Source organism: Amia ocellicauda, chromosome 6, assembly GCF_036373705.1.
Source record: "Amia ocellicauda isolate fAmiCal2 chromosome 6, fAmiCal2.hap1, whole genome shotgun sequence".
Lineage (NCBI taxonomy): Eukaryota > Metazoa > Chordata > Actinopteri > Amiiformes > Amiidae > Amia > Amia ocellicauda.
In genome coordinates, this window is record NC_089855.1 from 26,794,210 (window position 1) to 26,812,944 (window position 18,735).

At 35.4% G+C, this 18,735-nt stretch overlaps 1 protein-coding gene across 1 annotated transcript in view; it reads left to right on the forward strand.

Annotated features, from left to right (window-relative positions):
• Positions 1–18,735, forward strand: part of gpc6a (glypican 6a) — a 278,856-nt gene that overhangs the window by 121,698 nt on the left and 138,423 nt on the right. Inside the window, exon 3 of the mRNA XM_066706695.1 lies at positions 9,006–9,397. Within this exon, the coding sequence (XP_066562792.1) occupies positions 9,006–9,397 (392 nt within the window). The remainder of the gene's footprint in view (positions 1–9,005; positions 9,398–18,735) is intronic.

The following is an 18,735-nucleotide window of genomic DNA, read 5'->3' on the forward strand; positions in this document are numbered from 1 at the left end:
AAAGGGACGATGGACGGGGCCATGTACCGTCAAATCTTGGGTGAGAACCTCCTTCCCTCAGCCAGGGCATTGAAAATGGGTCGTGGATGGGTATTCCAGCATGACAATGACCCAAAACACACAGCCAAGGCAACAAAGGAGTGGCTCAAGAAGAAGCACATTAAGGTCCTGGAGTGGCCTAGCCAGTCTCCAGACCTTAATCCCATAGAAAATCTGTGGAGGGAGCTGAAGGTTCGAGTTGACAAACGTCAGCCTCGAAACCTTAATGACTTGGAGAGGATCTGCAAAGAGGAGTGGGACAAAATCCCTCCTGAGATGTGTGCAAACCTGGTGGCCAACTACAAGAAACGTCTGACCTCTGTGATTGCCAACAAGGGTTTTGCCACCAAGTACTAAGTCGAAGGGGTCAAATACTTATTTCCCTCATTAACATGCAAATCAATTTATAACTTTTTTTGAAATGTGTTTTTCTGGATTTTGTTGTTGTTATTCTGTCTCTCACTGTTAAAATACACCTACCATTAAAATTATAGACTGATCATTTCTTTGTCAGTGGGCAAACGTACAAAATCAGCAGGGGATCAAATACTTTTTTCCCTCACTGTGTGTGTGTGTGTATGTGTATATATATATATATATTTATTGATTCAGTGTATATCTCATGGATTGATCTTTGAGGGCTATGGCTTTTTTCTCACCCACTTCTGTTTAGATGTACCACAGTGTTGTCAAATGCAGCCTGAAAGTTGAAGTGTGTAAAATTATATTTGTGTATATGCAGAACTGCAGTCCAGCTACACAGATGTTATAGCCTATTAATTCTAATAACTGTCAAAATTAATTTCAGAAAGCGAGCACAGAATTGCTGGCAATTTAGTATCCTTAAACTGAATGCATGACCAACATTTACATTCTTTATCTTATACTGAGACTATTCAAACTTTTAATTGATATTATTGTATTCATGTATTTATTTTGGAATAGTGTTTTCATTGTGTATGAAAACAAACTCTAGCAATTAAATATGTAAATACATGGACTGATAAACAAACTTTCATAACACTGTAATTTAATTAAGTCTGTTAACCTTTCTCTTTCATTTCAATTGTCAACATAGCCATACCTCTGGCTTGATTTTAAACAGAGCAGAGTAATAATGATAATGTCTGATGCATTTACAATGCAGAATTTAGAAAGACGTAAAGCGTTTTCAGTTTTCTTAATTAAAATAAAGTCCATATTAAGACTGCATTGTTTTTATAAATGCACACATTGTATAATTATGTATGAAATGTAAACATGTTATAACATGCTTTGCATGTTATGTGATTGGCTATGTGCATTTACAAGTCACCTATGATCAGTATACTTTTATTGAGCCTTTGATGCATTTATATGCATTTCTCATGAAAACAAGTTGCAAATGATTCATATTACTAGATCATCACTAGATGAAGAAAATGCTTTTACTTGTTTGGCAGAGAAAGGGAATAATACATAAAAAGACATGAGTAGGTTTCCAATTTCACACATCATACAAAAAAAATCCAAAGTACATTAATAAACCTTGAGATTTGAAGGAAACATAATTATGTTAACAACTTTTGACAAAGTCGTAGACATTTCATGCCTGTGCCAAAAGTCCATACCTCAAATTTGGAATTAACAACCAATCCCCAGTAACTATTTCTAGGAAATATTGTAACCTAAGCTAATCTAGTTGCTGTAATATATTTTGAAATGACAAGCTACGCATAACATAGACCTGGATAAGATTGATAATTTACAATTTGATACTAGTAACTGAGTGTTTTATTCCTAGGCATTTCTCAGAAAGGAATAGAAGGCAAAGACAATCCATTATATTGAAAAGTGTCAGTTTTTGATGGGATAATCAATGTCCACCGGTGATTAATTTATTGCTACTCTATTATTCAACTACCAGCCGGGTTTACAATGTTATTGACCTCTTACCAACATTTACAGCTTCAATGGAGAAATATTAGCAGACGTTTATGGACCATTAGAATTAGAGTCTTGGCACCGAGTTTACTAGAGGAGATGAATGATCTGCGTCCTTGTTGAGCTGCTAATGTATCACTTTCAAGATGCAGCATTCCCTTTTCCACTTGCAAGACTGTTGTCTTTGGCTAGATTTGTAGTAATTATAATGTGACATTTCTAAGGTCTGAACAAATTAGACCTCAATATATTTACTATTTGTTAGAAAGAACAAAACCATGCCATTGTGTGGAAATTCACAGGTTGCTATGGGCTGGGGAAAGGGAATGAGTGGAGGGGGCTGTGGGAGTAAAGTTTTGATTAATTTTGAGCTAAAATATAGTTGGAAATCTTTTAATTTAAAATGTGGTAGGGGTTTCAGCTGTACATGGCAGAACACATTTTAAAACAAATTATCTTTCTTACATGTTCTGAGGTAGCTAAATCAAGTTGTTTTTATGTAAAGCCTGCAATTCTGTTTTCCCAAAGTTCTCTGCGGCATTTAATACACAAGCTAAAGAGTCATTAATATTTACATTTTAATGCGGGGTGAAAATGAGGCATTCACCATGGGGGCTACTGAAAATGTAATTACTGAAACCTCTCTTTCAAATACAGTAATTATATCCCTTTTAGTGGAGATTGACTTGCTGTGGAGTGAACATACACGATAAAACAATTTGATATTATTACCAATGTGACGAATAGGTAATGACATTCAGTATTATATGACTGCCCTCAATTAACCTATGCAAAGCGCGAATTAATTATCACTGCATAAGATGTTCACCTTTGTCTCTCCTTTCAAGCACCTTCAGTCTATTGAATTTTTCAAGCAACTTCAAGCAGTGACCTATGTTACTTTTAACCTTAGGCAATGATTGCTCTCATAATGATAAAGCCATCTTTTCAGGGCAGACTGACACCTTTAGTCCAAGAGGGAACAGTGCTCAACTATTCCCTTGAAATTGACGTACTCGAAGTGCTCACATTTCTGGCAATTAGCATTTGCACTGCTGCTTAATTTGAGCCATTTGTTTCACAATAAAACACTGCCATTGCCGAGTTCACTTAATGTACTAGCATTAATCAACTTGAAGGCTATAAAAATCAAATGAAAACAGCCCAAGGATGAAAGTTACTTTTTTATTTTATGAGAAGCGGCAAATATACAGCTATATTCTGTGGTAATCGAATGAATCGGATCATTCGCGAGACTGATAACAAATAACCAGCATCTCTCTCACAGAAAAAAAAAATACAAATAAAACTCTTCCCCTGAAAATGGTCCTGTTGGGTGAAATTCACATTGTTTAATTTTTAACATATTTCTCTGTAAGGTTTGAAAAGCATAAGAAAATACTCAATCTATATCTTGTTCTTAGACCCTAGCTTCGTCAGTAAAGCTAATATTGCTTAGAAATTGATTTAGACGGAAGAAAAAACACTATACAAATCTTAACATACAACAGTATCCTGGGGCATTGGAATAGCAGATCGCAACAATAAGAATAAGTGTATTATTCTAAATATAAAGAGCATTTTTTAGTTTTGCCTCAGAAGGTGGGGATTTCCACAAGCACTGTTCAAAGATATGTATAGGAAATGCCCTATATGAAGTCGGCAATAACAGCATTTATTATAAAGCTTCTTGAAGTAAAAAACAAACATACAAAAAATACTGTCTCTTATATCTGATGCATTTTAGAAGGTTAAAATATGAACTGGTTGGATACATACAGGCCTGGAAACAATTGAAGGGAAATACAGTTGCATATGAGGAATGAGTTTGATCATTGTCTTGCTAATGAGACTAGAGCTTGATCATTAAAGCAAACAGAGTCATCGTCCAGATTTCATTAAAAACAAATGACCAGGTTTACATAGATTGAAAATCGGTTTGCTAATATAACTTTAAAATTGAATTTACACTGGCTGGACAGTTATTGTCAGCAGGACTAAGAACTTATCCAACAAAAAGGAAAGTGAAAAGACTAAAAATAAAAACCGCCTGACGGATGCGATTGCTTAATAAAATGAAGATGTAATCGCAGGCCTCTAAGCAGCAATGAAATGAGAGGGTAGCGGGGGACTTTGTTCTTTTTTAATGAGAGCATTTGATATACCTGATCAAATTTGGTTTAGTACTGCCTCGCAGATCACATTTCAACAGTGACATTGTATGTGATGTTTGAGTCTGCTCCTAATATCATTTTAATTTCAGTAGCGTTTTTGAGGACTAACAAGCACTTAAGAAGATGTCTTGTTTAATAAGAAGCTACTGATTTAACAGTGATAAAAAATTGTAAAAAGGAAGGCACCGTTAGATCAATTGATACCTGGATCAGGTTATCTAAGGATAGTTTGTATTACATTGTATTGTATTTGTATCAGAGTTTACCATGCATCTACCAATTTGGTAGTACTCATTGTTTTCCAAAAGCACCCATTTCAATGCACAATGGATGACATCTGTGCAATATTGTATAACTGGAGAAAACCTTATGTATAATTGTTTATTTTCAGTGCTTATATGTGTTTACTTGTATTCATTTGTTCATGTATATACTGTATGTATGCATTGATGCAGTGACTTGCAATATTCAGGCATTGGTTTCAATGATTATATTGCTTACCTACGTAACGTGTTAAAGTTTGGACCGATCATATGAACTTCCTCAGTGTACAACTTTGACTTTCCTCATGTAACAGGAGGTGTTAAAAAATTAAAGCTTTGAATGTCAACAATCTCATTCTACCTTAACTAGCCAACTCCGTTCAGCATTTCTCTCCTCTGGTCCTTCAAGGTCACCGTGTGGCATTTCTTATAGGTCTCTTTAATCGTTACTTCCTTGATTTAGAGCTGGGGAAAAGAGTTAAATTGATCCAGTAAAGTGAATAATTAGTTCACTTACCTAATTAAGAGCTCTGGTGGGAGGAATGCCAGACTAACATCTGACCCTTGAGGACAGGAGTTGAGGAACACAGTTTTAGTTCAACATATTTCGTGCCTCTCGCTCTGCTTTATTTCTGTTCCTTAAGTATATGAATCTCTTTCTATATTAGTTGGTACTTTCTCATTTTTAATTGGCACAATTGATATTGTATAGCCTTGCCGTGTGCAATGCAAACTTGTAATTATATCCGTAACAATTATGAAACCAAATGAAATAACTGTAGTATAATAATGGATTTCTCACTCAGTAAGTTTATGTATCTTTCTAGTAATAGTAATACAAACTGTTCCCAGTGACTTAGTTTGTGCCTTTATAACATTAACCTGTAACTTAAAAACAAGCATGCATGCATACATTACTACAGTTATTACGGGTTGTTGTTTCTTATTTTAGTTTTGTCTCGTTTAACATAAAATAAAGTAAATAAATAAATAGCAGGTTTGTGGAGCAGATTCCAGTGTTTCAGATGTAGGAAACGAGCAGTTTTATACTGCCAAAACATTTAGCACTAAACATCAATTGTGTAATTTAACACCCATCTTAAATTACACTGCGTGAGACTGAAATTAACAGTTTATTGCCTCTCCTTCACAACTCCTTGTTCTTTATTGACTGCGTGTCAGGGATTATCTGTAAACCTACGAGTGCAGACAGACAGGGAGCCAGTGATTCAGCAGCAAGTACCACCAACTTTGGTACCACTTTCAATTAAACTGGGGCTTCAGTACTAAATGGCTTTACCCAGATGCCTTCTGAACTCTATAATTCTTCAGTGTCATCTGAAGAGCTTGAAAGTACTTAGTCTTTAAATGGAAAATGGCTGTCCAGGCTACCCATAAGAAGGAGAAAAAAAAATGGAGATTAAGTTGGTCTCTGATGTAAATGCATTTGAATTTTATTATCTCCACACCCCCCTGTGTATTCAATACTTTGAAAGGTAACAGTTTCATCCATCAAAGCAGATGGGGATGCCTCTTCATTTTAGTGGCTGACTGAGTACAGCAGAGAAAACAGAGAAGACAAAATCATTACAGTACACTCTGGAAACAGATGAAGAACTGGCTAAAAAGGCACCAGGGAGGTGTTTGTAGGCCTCGGTTGGCTGTTGTTTTACAACATGTGTCCTACAATTACTGTTGTATTAAAATTACTTTACAACTTAGCAGATTTTGGCCTGAATCAAATCAAAACTTCAACACATTGACCCTCCCACCAATCACAAATAAAAGAAAAATAAAGAATCTAAAATGTTGCTACCTTCTTTTCAATTGGTAGAAAGAAGAGCCTATGAAAATCAGTGTATGGGAAACTGTTCGGTAAATCAATTATTTTTTCACTTCTTCAGCACTCTAATTTTAAGTAATGTAAAAACATTTATAATACTATTATGTCTAGTACATATTTATTTTTAAAAAATATGATTATGAAAACAATATGAATGTATGAATGCAAATTTACAAGCTGTCTCGATTGTTGGTGAACAAGGCAGTGTAAGTGTACCTCATGGGATGAAGGCTTAATTGAGTCAGTGGGAAAGCTTGGTTTCTCTGACAGTCAAGTGATCCCTCATGCAGTGACACACATGCCAGCCCACTCCTGGGGTCATTTCTATTAGTCCCACAATTATACTACTGTATTGTCTTGAATCAGGCTTCCAAAGGCTAATTTGTTTTGAGTAAACCTTGAACAAGATACCTAATGCCAGCTCCCGTTGGCAAATTTCAGATGGTTGCTGCAGAGTTGTTATGTAATTTATTTTTCTAATTAAGAAATTCAAAGTAGATAATAAGGAAAATAAAATGTCTTCATTAAGTTGTCTGCTTCTTTTAAGCACATGTTTACATAAAGAATGTTTCAGCCTCCTGTGTCAAGGCATTATACTACTTATCTGGGTAAATGGTTATCTTGAACATCCATGATAGTTTCCTTTAATCTCAAGAACGATGCTGCACAAACATTGAAGTTAATAAGTAACGTCTACTAATGATTTCCAGTCTTGGAAATCTACTGGTCTTGTATGTTCTAATTGCATATTTTATATCCCCAAGAGACAAAATGTATCATTTAAATTCTTTGAGGATTTTTTTTTGGTTTAATTGATTTATTTGTTTTTTGTTTTCTTTTTCTTTTTATTGTACTGCACACACCAGTATCAGAAAGTAAACTGAAAGTTATTCTACATTATCTGTGTACAATTAGATGTACAGGCAATGAGCAACCAAGCATTGCTTGTTTAAAGAAATAACCATTACTTAAGGAAGCTTCTATTTGTTCTTTCGCTTGAACGGCTCCATTATTCAAAATAAGGAACTTTACGTAATCACAGGAGGTATGCATTGGAGAAGAAAAAGCATATTTGTTATGGAAAATATGTATTAAACTCCTGCAGGTCCATGGTATTACTGTCAGATACAAATATTGCACAGTCCTTAAACACTGAAGAGGAAAGTCCTTTGAGTACTATTAGAGAGCATGCCATTTATTGTTTGCTTTTATTTGTTTACAAAGGGAAGGAATAAACTTGACAGTTGTGCACAAGGGATTTATTTACGTTGTTTTCTGCATTTATTCATATGTGGCACACTCTGGGGAGTAAAATCTTGTTAACAAGACTGCATTGAAAACAAGCTGTTTACAGTGCATTTAATTTGTATATTCTTAATACAGGGGTACTAGATGCTTGCAAAGACAATATGCCAGTAAAGCAAATAAGTTTGTCAGTTTCAAACAAGCTTTTGTCACATTATGAGTGTGTGTGTGTGCTTATTACTAACATGAAAGTCTTATGTTTTATTTTTATTTAACTGGTAGCTACACTGCTGTTTTTGTAGCAACGCTGTTGATTTGGTGGCTTTATACATATAGAGAGATGTTTGTTTATTTTGTTGGTACTCTAGTTTGGCAGCTTCCTCTTTCATTTTCTATCCAAGAGCTTCCTAAGTAGTATAAAGCACATAATTTTCTCAGCTTTGAGTGCTAATGGAACATACCATAATAGTCATGTTGTTTGGCAACACTTGGAAAAATGGATGTATACCGAGAAATAGGGTGCACCTTTGAGCTTGCAAGAGAGAGATGTACAGACCTTATGTTTGTAAATGTTGCCTGCATTCCCTTTACTCTAGGTAAACAATTAACTTCACACACACAGGAGAAAACATAAAATTGCTAAATGATTAAATCCAGCAGCAAGGTGTGGTAATGGAAACAGTGATTAAAGTTTGTTTCAATAAGCCGTGGAACACTTTCATAAATTATTTAAAATTGTAGTGGGGCTGATTTTATTTTGGCAGCTCAATTATTTATAGCTAAACATAGACTTCAGATTCATAATCAAAAATAGACCAGTATCTCTCGATGGTCTGACGATGAGGAATTTATATTCACATTCTGTAGAACATACTGTACATCATTGACAGGATGAATTAAAGATAGGGCCAAGACGGTATTTCTAAAGCAAGTGGAAAGACTCAGACACTATGCCTCCTCCTTGCTTGCTAAGTACTTTACTTGAAATATAGAAGGACAGCAAGTGACAAGTCAGTTTAGAATTACAGATCCTTACAGTTATAAACACTTGTGCTGTGAAATCCAGAAGTAAATATCCAGACACCAAGTGTCGGCTTGACTAGACACTGACAGAGCTGACCTGAAAGAAATCTGCAAAGTGGCCATTTAATGTTTGTAACAGAATGTAATTTAAAAGCCATATGGGACTGTAACAGCCTTACAAAAGCATATACTGTACAACAATAATGACAAACAATCTTCGTCTTAGTTTGTTTAATGGTGTAATAATGTAATGGCATATATGTATAGCTTACATAATATTGTATTAATTGAAGTTCCCTCTCAAGCATTTCTTGAATTATTTTTTCTCCTTTATGGAAATGGAGATGTTCATTTTCCCTGTTTGTATTACTGTTTTCTGCCACTTATGGAATAAAAACAGGAAACATGGAATGAAATCTAGAGTGTAATATAAGAAAATGTCTCTATGCTGTAAGTAATGTGTCATTTCTTTCCTTTCTGTGCCTTTTCTTTCAGAATTTTTCCTGGAGCTCCTAGACAACACGGAGAAGTCCCTCAATGACATGTTTGTGCGGACTTATGGCAAGCTGTACACGCAGAACTCAGAAGTGTTTCAGGATCTGTTCACCGAGCTCAAGCGCTACTACACGGGCGGGAATGTTAACTTGGAGGAGATGTTGAATGACTTCTGGGCCCGGTTGCTGGAGCGAATGTTCCAGCTTTTGAACTCGCAGTATCATTTCACGGACGACTACTTGGAATGTATTAGCAAATACACGGACCAGCTCAAGCCTTTTGGAGATGTGCCCAGAAAACTGAAGGCTCAGGTTACCAGGGCATTCATCGCTGCCCGTACATTTGTCCAGGGACTCACTGTTGGAAGAGAGGTGGCCAACAGAGTATCCAAGGTAAGACGTGTTTTGAAAGCAGTCCAAACTCCCTCCCTTCCCAGACCTTGAAGAATTTTGCATAACAGACACATGTGTTTATTTATTAAACATCAGTACACCCAGGAAATTACATTAATATTTAAAAACCATCTATGCTAGTGGTCTTGGCCAAGGCAGCAGCAGCAGCTTAATTATAATGATAATAATAATCATCATCCCCGTGTTATGCTGTTAACACTTTTGACAATCTGTGTTGAATTTAAATTTAAAGGTGTCCTTTTTTTTTTTTCCCCTGTGTGAGTGTCCTACCATTGTAATTAGTTGCTCGATATAAGGGGTAGCTTTTTAATTTGCATTGACTCTCCCGGTCAAATCACTAACACTGATTTGTCGGATCTGTGGCAGGAATAGTAAACAGCTGATTAGTGATCTGATTTTGCTCGGCATGTTTATTTAGCATCTATACTAAATTGAATAAGGATGTAACAGTGAATTGACATGTTTTTGGAGTCCTACTTAAAAATCCCAGTTTTCTGCAGCCTCCTTGTTATAGTTCACATGTATAGTCCTGTGCCCGTCCTGTTGTTTTTGTTTGCCTTCATGTTTGTTTGCTCTTTGACATTTTTTTTCATGGGGAGTGATATGTCCAGAGGCAGTCAGCCTACTCTTTTCACACTTGAAAGAAGGCTTTTTGGACTCTCGAATACATTTCTGTCTCCTAATATTTGTTTTATTAAAGCAATATATCCATCATACCTAAATATTCCATTTGATGAGTGTATCAGCTTGTAGCCTGCTCCACCGTATGCTCTGTACACTTAATGCCTGGGGAAAGCCCTTGTAGTGCCGGACATGGCGAAAAAGAAAGATAAAAAGAAAACCACAGGAGATACTTTGAAGCTCTATTATGAGATTCACTTGGCAATATGTGCCATATATGTAGGTTAGCCTTTGTTTTATGTTTTTTTTTTTTCCTTTTCTCTTTAATTTTTAAAAGGGTCAAGTAAGTGTGAGTAAGTCAGTGTTTTCCTTTGTAGTAAATTATTCCCTCCCCATCTACACTACTACTTCCTCCAGATACCGTACCTTGATTTGAAACCTTGAATTGCTCGGGGTCTGTCATGCTTACTGAGAGAGCTTTCAGATTCACTTGCCAGAGGAAGATTGTATTTCTTATTTACAGCACTTCTTTTCCATTGAAATAAAACACAACCAAACCAAAACAAAGCTAGTGTCTGTGGTTGGGAAGTACATTTTATTTTCTGTTGATTATAGTATAGGAGGGTTTCAGATGTGCTTATTGGGCCATTATTGATGATCTTACTTGTTTGTTTATTTAGTTATTCCCTTTTTGAATGCATTGGTGTGCCAGTACGTTCTCACTTCGTCTTTGCCCCTCAGTTCCTTGATTTTTTTTCTTGCAAGAAGATATTCAGATAATCAGCTCCCCATTGTACTTCATCGGAAGCTTTCCCTTTCAAAATCATGGGCAGAATTGTGAAAATATATGAAGACATTTCTGTTTGTTGTTTAGTTTTCCACAGCATGTTTTATTGCATTTTATTGTATTAGCTTTTCCCACATTTCCAAAAAGGATAAGAGGTTCATACAGTTTGATTCATTCACGTGCACCTACTGAATTACCAACTTAATACACAAATTTTACACTTACTTTATAATACACTGACCACAATTCTCAAATGCTCAGATTAATTCTTGTTTCCACTGTTTCCAAGACCAAGATTATGGTACTCAAGGCTATCCCAACATTTCAGTAAAGGCTACACTACCACCATACATTCAATCAGATGCATTGAATGCTTAATTGAAAGAAGATTGGATGGTTACAAGTGTTGTTCAGTTTTTCTATCATTTCCCCTTATTGTATTCCAATATAGGTCAAGATGGGTTCTGTTCATTGTTATTTGTTGACACGTGTTGTCCAACAGGAAGCACTGACACAATACAAGGCCAATTTTCACACTTTGGCTACAAGTTATTTCAAATAATTATGCCTTGAGTTCAGAGCTTTTTATTTGTACTTCTATTTTTGATTGATTGTCATGTAGTGTAGTGTGTTGTGGACACACAAACCTCTGAATAATAATAACTTAACTGAAGCAAGACTTTCCAGCTGGCTGAAGTGATGGCTGAATCAATCATGGTTTCACAGGAGAATAAAATGAAATATGGCATTATTTATAAGAGATTAGTTTTTAAATAGGACGATCAAATGTTTGAGTTTAATTCATTTAAGGACAACTAAATAAAACAAAACACGATTTTCCTTCCTTTGTCCTGCTTGAAAACTGTATTAAAAAGAAGACATGCAACCCTTAAACAGCCATGTACAGTGTAGGTCTTTATATTTAAAAACTTAGTAGAAACATCAGTGTTTGCCTGCAACTGGCCTTGGAGAGAGATTTTAGTAAATAGCCACCCAAACGGACATTGATAGATCTTCTTTGAACTCCTGCCAACTTCCTTGCATTAGTTTCTTCATAGAAGCCATGATGTCTAAAGCCTATTGCAGGAGTGGTGAAAGGTAGACTAAAAAGTGTTTTTATTAGAAAAGCATTGTGTTTATTCTCCACCTCAAGTTCAATTGTAACCTTTTTCTGTTCATTATAACTTGCCAGTGAATCGTGCCTTTTGTCCTGCCTCAGTCCTAGAGAAACAGTGGTGACTTCATTGGAAAGGGAACAGTTTTAACAATTAATAACTAGGCCAGTGTATAAATGTGTGTAGAAGCCAACAGTGCAACAACAAGAAGTGATAACATGCCCTAGGATGCTAAAGAATGCCATATCTCAGAATGCAGTTGACTTAATGCGTTAATATTAATTCAGCATCATCCCACACTCTCCCTGTGACTATCTGTAGGGAGTACAGCTTAGAATGTGTAATATCTTGTAAGGCCGTTTTGTATCTGATTATCTTCAGGAAGAAGGAAGGTTAATACAAATCATAAACATTTAAGGGAATGTCAATCATTGTGAATAAAAATAAATAAATAAAAACATGAATTATTGGAGACAAAATACATGGTTCAGTTTATACCTCTTCCATGATAATGTCAATTGGATTGCTATAGCAAGCTCAAATTCTTTTTTAATTTCTTTATTTTAATTTAATATGCATAGTTTAATTTGCTAATCAAAATGAGAACATGCCTGTGCGCACTGAAAATGTATTTGTTTGCCACAATTGTACTCTCTTTCCAGTTCATATTTTCCCGTTCTTGGTGCTATATTCCCTCCGCCAACTGTGACGCATTTGTCTGTCCTTAACAAATGAAGCCTGCATTCAAGGTGAAAGACATTAGCAGAGAAGGCATTTCATATGAGAGTAATTAACAGCAAGCTTCTGTTTATCTTAAGCCAGATGTGGTGTGAAAATAGAAGGGAACACATTCCAATTTTGTTTTGATTGACTGGGATTAAACTAAATATGAGACACCCTCTTCCTGCATTTCTTAGAAACATTGCTTGCTCCTTGGAAGTAAATACGCATAGGCATATACAATCAAATATTTGTAACACGGTTAAACATAACATTGCGTTCTTCATTTCCCTTTTTTTTTTTTTTCAATCAAGTACCCAATACCAGTTTCCATTCTAATGCTGCATCCCTTTTCTTCTTGTTAAAGCCAGTTAATGGTTTATTTGTAAGACTACATTTTTATTTTTTGGTTGGGGAAATAGGAAGGAAGTTGTTTGCACACTGATGTCAAATAATCCATCAATTGCTAGAGACCAAGGTGACATACAGAGGAGATTGAGGCAGTTGTTACTGTGATCAAAGTTTACAAGCTGTCAATCTTGGTTTTGCATTGCATGAGCAAAACCTACAGCAGCTGAAAGCAAATGATCTGGTATACTTAGCCTACTAGGTTTACACTGAGCGTATGTCTTTTTTAAACCAAAACAAAAAGATCTAGCTCATTTTAAAATACCCCCTAGATGTGTGTACTGCAATGTAAATCTCGCTAAAATACAAGTAAGGAACAAAGAATCGGAACAAACCATTGATTTATATGAACATTAATAAGCAATCTGAAACTAACAAACCAAAGCAACAGAGGATATGTTTTGGCTGCAATTTTATCGGAATCTGTCTCCCATCAAAGTAGCCCCATGCTAGCAATCACCACAGCATATACAACATAGCACACTTCCCTCAAGGCTGTAAACAGTCAATATTGTTCATTTCACCAGGAGCTCTAAAGTTTTGCAATACATAAATAAATAATGTCTACTTTAATCTAAATAACTACAACAAACAAGTGTGACTATGGGAACATTTAAACTAGATTAATTCTGCCGTAAAAATGACCTGCGACTTCACATCACAGCACTTTTAAGGTATTGCCATGTTATCTAGAATTATATTATCATGACCAAATCATCTCCCAGTGCTCATCTTGTTTATATCGTTCTTTACTCTCCTGTCAGACTCACCCCATTCAATTTCTATAACATTAAGGTTAACCCACAAGTTGCCTTACTGACTATTTAAAAAAAAGTTAATGTATCACTAAATCTTAAGCTTACCACTACCTGTTTTATTCTGTCAACTGTATTTCTTGTCACATTTTCTTTTTTTTCCATATTGTTGATGCTGCAAGTTCAAATATTGATTCATCTGTCCATACCGCTTTTGTTTTGTTGTTTGTTTGAAGTGTGCTGCTTTTTTATATTGGTACTTTGTCCGTCTAAAGCTTTTGTGAACTGCAAATCTACCCCAGAAGCTTCGTGAAGACCTTTATGGTACTGCTTTCGACAGACATTTGATGTAGAATGTTAAGCACCATCAAGGCAAGTGTTGGTTAGGAAAAAAAAAAGTAGTTTTAGATAACAATCAGTGTGTCATTTTTGTACCCCCAACCCGAATCTACTGATTGTCTGAACAGGCAATAAAGAAATGTGGACTTCAGTGTATTTTCCCCCACAGAATTTGAAGGGTAACTATGGATTCCCAATCATTATATCTTATCTCTTAATTTGGAGATGATATGGTAATTCACCATTAAAATTCAATGCGGAATAATTAGGACAGCCAGCGTTCAACGTTTATTTCTGTCCTCTCTACCTACCTTTAAAGCTGTAATTAGAATCGTTAAACCAAGTCTGTTTCTTAATTAAATCAAAGTTATCTGATGGTAATGAAACCAGCTTGAGATGTTTCGTTGGGGAATATCTTTAGGAATCATTTCATTACTCCATATATTTTTTTTTTCCGTAGTCCACAGGTATTATAAACTAAATTTTTCACTTTCTAAGAAAATCTTTAAAGAACCAAACTTATTTTTCAATTAAACCAGCCAACTTTTTTTTGGCTTGCAATATCTGTTAAACAACACATTGTGCATTTATGTTGTACACAATTAAGCAGTAGCTGTATTAACTTTACACTTAAGGGCAGTTCACTCTGTCTGACACTGATTCCCTGGAGAGCTATAAAAATATGTTCACAGGCTGTGTATTGGAACAATTCTTTAACCTAGCCTCAGTGCATTACCATGCAAGCTCAAGTACCAGATGCTCAGATCGTTTGGCTGGAACAACTAAATAACTCAATTTAATCTTCCTTTTATTGTCTTTTTGCTGTGTTCACTGTAATGTTAATGTGGTTTTCTGTGGATTAAGTCCTTCTGTTCTCAGACTTTTATTATTTATGTTTAGCTGGTCATTTTCATGCCTAAATCATGCCCTCAAGTTCTCTTGACACAAAAGGGAATAAACTACATCAAAACTAAATAAAAACTGAGGTCTAGCCATTTAACAAAATATAACCGCATAATGTTTCATTGTCTACAGAAAGGTATTGCAACCACACTTTTTTTAATGATAAAATAACAGTCCCAGAAGAACACGGTTGAAAAAATCAAAAGATAAACAATTGTTTTGGGGGAAAAGTTTAATCCACTATATGAACTGTAGGCTACATAAATTGTATTTCCTGCTATGTTTCTGCAACCTGGCAAAGGATAATTATTTGAGAGAACCCTGATAAAATGCACATTACCAATAGCTCACTGTAAACACTATATATATATATATATATATATATATATATATATATATATATATATTCTTAAAATTAAATTAGAAATGTAAAATGTCAGCATCTCAACAAGAAATATAACATCTGTTTTTCTCGCTTCTTAAAGGAAATTCATAGCAGTAGGTTCTGTGTGTAATATCCTGTAATTGGAAATTTCAATGGAGACCCTGTTGGATTGAATTTGTATATACATAATTTGAGTTAAGGAAAATGAGGACTGTTTAAGAGTTTTATATTCAAGTTATTACCAAAACAAACAGTTCCCTTTTGTTTTTAACCTGTAATCAAATATAATTAACTAAACCTATACAGATCGTAATTAAAAGTATAAAAGACCCACAACTGCCTAAATGTCTCTCTCAATAGCTGTGAACAAAACCATATTTTAGGTTTAGCTTTTCAATTATTTTAGACATCATTAATTCATATATTCCCATAATCCTTTTTTCAATTAATGTTTCTCTGTTTAAAAATGGTTTGAATTCGAAGTATTAGAAATAATGTAAGCAAACAAATCCTTTTGGTAAATGAATTATTAAATTCCATGGGAATATTTTTACCTAAGAACATGCATTAATTATGGGGTCATTTATTAATTAAAAAAATAGCTTTTTGTGGTGATTATTCATGTTTATTATAATGATGCAGCTTTTACAAACTAATTTAAATGTACATACTTTATCAATAAAATAAGGGCAATACACGTAATTGTATTATAATGTAAATCAAGCATGGAGTAAAATGTTCAGTGTTATTAGTCATGTGCAAGAAAATAATACATATAATACTGAGAGATGTAAAGAAACTTTGCACTGGTGCTAAAAGCTCTCATTTTGAATTGTGTATCCATTTTGAGCAGATTCTGAAACTTCATTTCCCACCATAGCAAAACAACAAGACTTGGATTCGACCATATGGTGTATTCCTATATTGTTACAAATGGAACAGTATGAGAATAGTTCCTTATGATGGTGGATAGTTATCTCCCCATTAAGGGGGTAAGGGAAGAGAACAAAGCAGATGCATTTAATGGCGAAATTACGGGAAGGCACTACCAATTGGCCAGAGGAAGGGGAGCAGGAGATGGGATAAAGTGAGACATCAGAGACTGTAGCTAGGAGGGAACAGACTGGGAAAGAGAGGTAAGGGAGGGCAAGCATGTTAAACTGAATTTGAATACTACTGGAATGCAAGTGAAGGGTTCAGTCTGGAGGAGTAACATGAAAGGTAGCAGGCAGAGAGAAAGTGAGCCCAGCAGACGTGGTTTCAATGCGCTGCGGAGGGTGGATTGCAGAAGCAGGCAGGAGAGATTGGCAGTAGGCCAATCCAGCTATGGCCTAAACTGAATGCTGCTCAGAATATGTAGTGAGGAAAATATGTACTCATAAATAAGAGCCTTTGCATCTATGACTGAAGCTTGAACATCTGTATCAATAACACCTAGAACTCTGCACAGATACAGCTGAAGGATGACATCCATGAATCCATTATAGCATTAGACCGAGAGTGGTAGGGAGAGATGAGTAACAAAGGTATTGCACTTTGCACTGGACCTTTTGACCATGACTTCGGAATAGGACCTTGGTTTAGTTGCCTTTGTGTTTGTGATTTATTTACTTCTGTGTTTAGTGTGGGTCCTGATTACACTGTGTAGTTAGATTTGAAGAGAAGATGCATTTCCTAAACCCCGCCTTCCGAACCCAGACTCCGCACCCGAGTTGGAGTTGGAGTTGGAGTTGGAGTTGGAGTTATGCCTCCCGAGCCAAAGGCGAGGGCGCTAACGAAAGTCAAGGTCCTCTATCAAATGTTAGAGCCTGCATCGAGAGGACTCTATTGATATTATTTTTCTTATCTGATACCTGATATTTTGTCCAGTAACCTTCTGAGTTAAATAGTTCCTAATGTAATTTGAATGAAAAAACAACATGTACATAATTTATTTTTTAATGGATTAAATACAGAGCTGTATATCCTTATTCATTTTAATTACTATTATGTTGTTAGTCTTTCTTATATTTGATCTGTACATTGCCAGAGAAAGTTACTAATAAGCACTCCCTATAGTTTTGGGTTGGAATTTGTTGCTGGAGGCGGGGCTTAATTCAAGATGACAGAGAGTTGATTGGCTGTAGCAGGACTTTTGCATCCTGCTTAACTTAAAACTGTGGACCAGTTCCGTCTTTCCTGTGGATCTGCTGTCTAGTAGCTGTGAATCGAGCTTTCACAGTTCCAGCGGTGAAAATAATAATTTGATAATGCATGCTAGATTTGGAAGCTGATTGGCTGTTGGCACACAATCGTTTGTTAATAATGACTTACACATCAGTTTTCTTGCTACTTGTTACAATTTTACTGTAGATTTACTTTAAGAAAACAAAACAAACACACTTTTGGAAATGTATTACACATCATATCCATTTGTTAATAAATAATACATATTGTTAGTGTATTCTTATTTATCAATCATATATTGTTTTGTGGACATTCCATTCCATTGAACTACATTTAGACAGTGTGTAAACATTTAACTGCCAATTAATTGATTTCTGTGGATTAGTAGCGCATAATACTCCCTCTGGAATTTTGTCTTGAGATTGGTAAATTATTTATTGTACAAATCAAAGACTGTCAAACTTGATTACCAGTATCCACATAATTGTGAGCACCATATGTGATGTGTATGTCTTTGGGAATGGCAAATTGGTAAAAAAAAAAAATTGGTAAAGTCTTCCCATGAAAAAAAAGAGAAAACAAAAAAAGTTCAATGCCAAAATCAAACAGCTATAAAAAGCACTGGGGACAGAGAGAACGCAGGAAGTGTCAGGATGCAGGCCATCTTCCGCTGGTACTTAAATTACACTTTCATATTTAAAGTAGATTGGGTACATCCATTTGGGTACATTGTTGCTTTCAGCAGGAAAACAGACATAGCTGACTGGTGCAATTCATTAATACAGAGAACACCATGTACTAAATAGTGGTCCATGTTTGAATAGCCAGACTTTAAATTGAAGAATTTATATTTTACTGTATTATTCCCTGCCTGTTCACAGCATTCCAGAACGCACAATACTGTATGAAAAAACACTTTCCGTAGAGATAGGCAGTCTGTGGTGAAGGAATGCAACAGGCCATTAAACAAATATGCTTCAGTGAATCATATATAATTCTGCCTGAAGAATGCATTCTATTTTCCTGCCTCCCACATTATGGGCTACTGTTTAGACTAATATTGGACAGTGGCAGCTGATTTCTGATTTAGGACGAAAACATTTTCTTTCAGCTGTCAC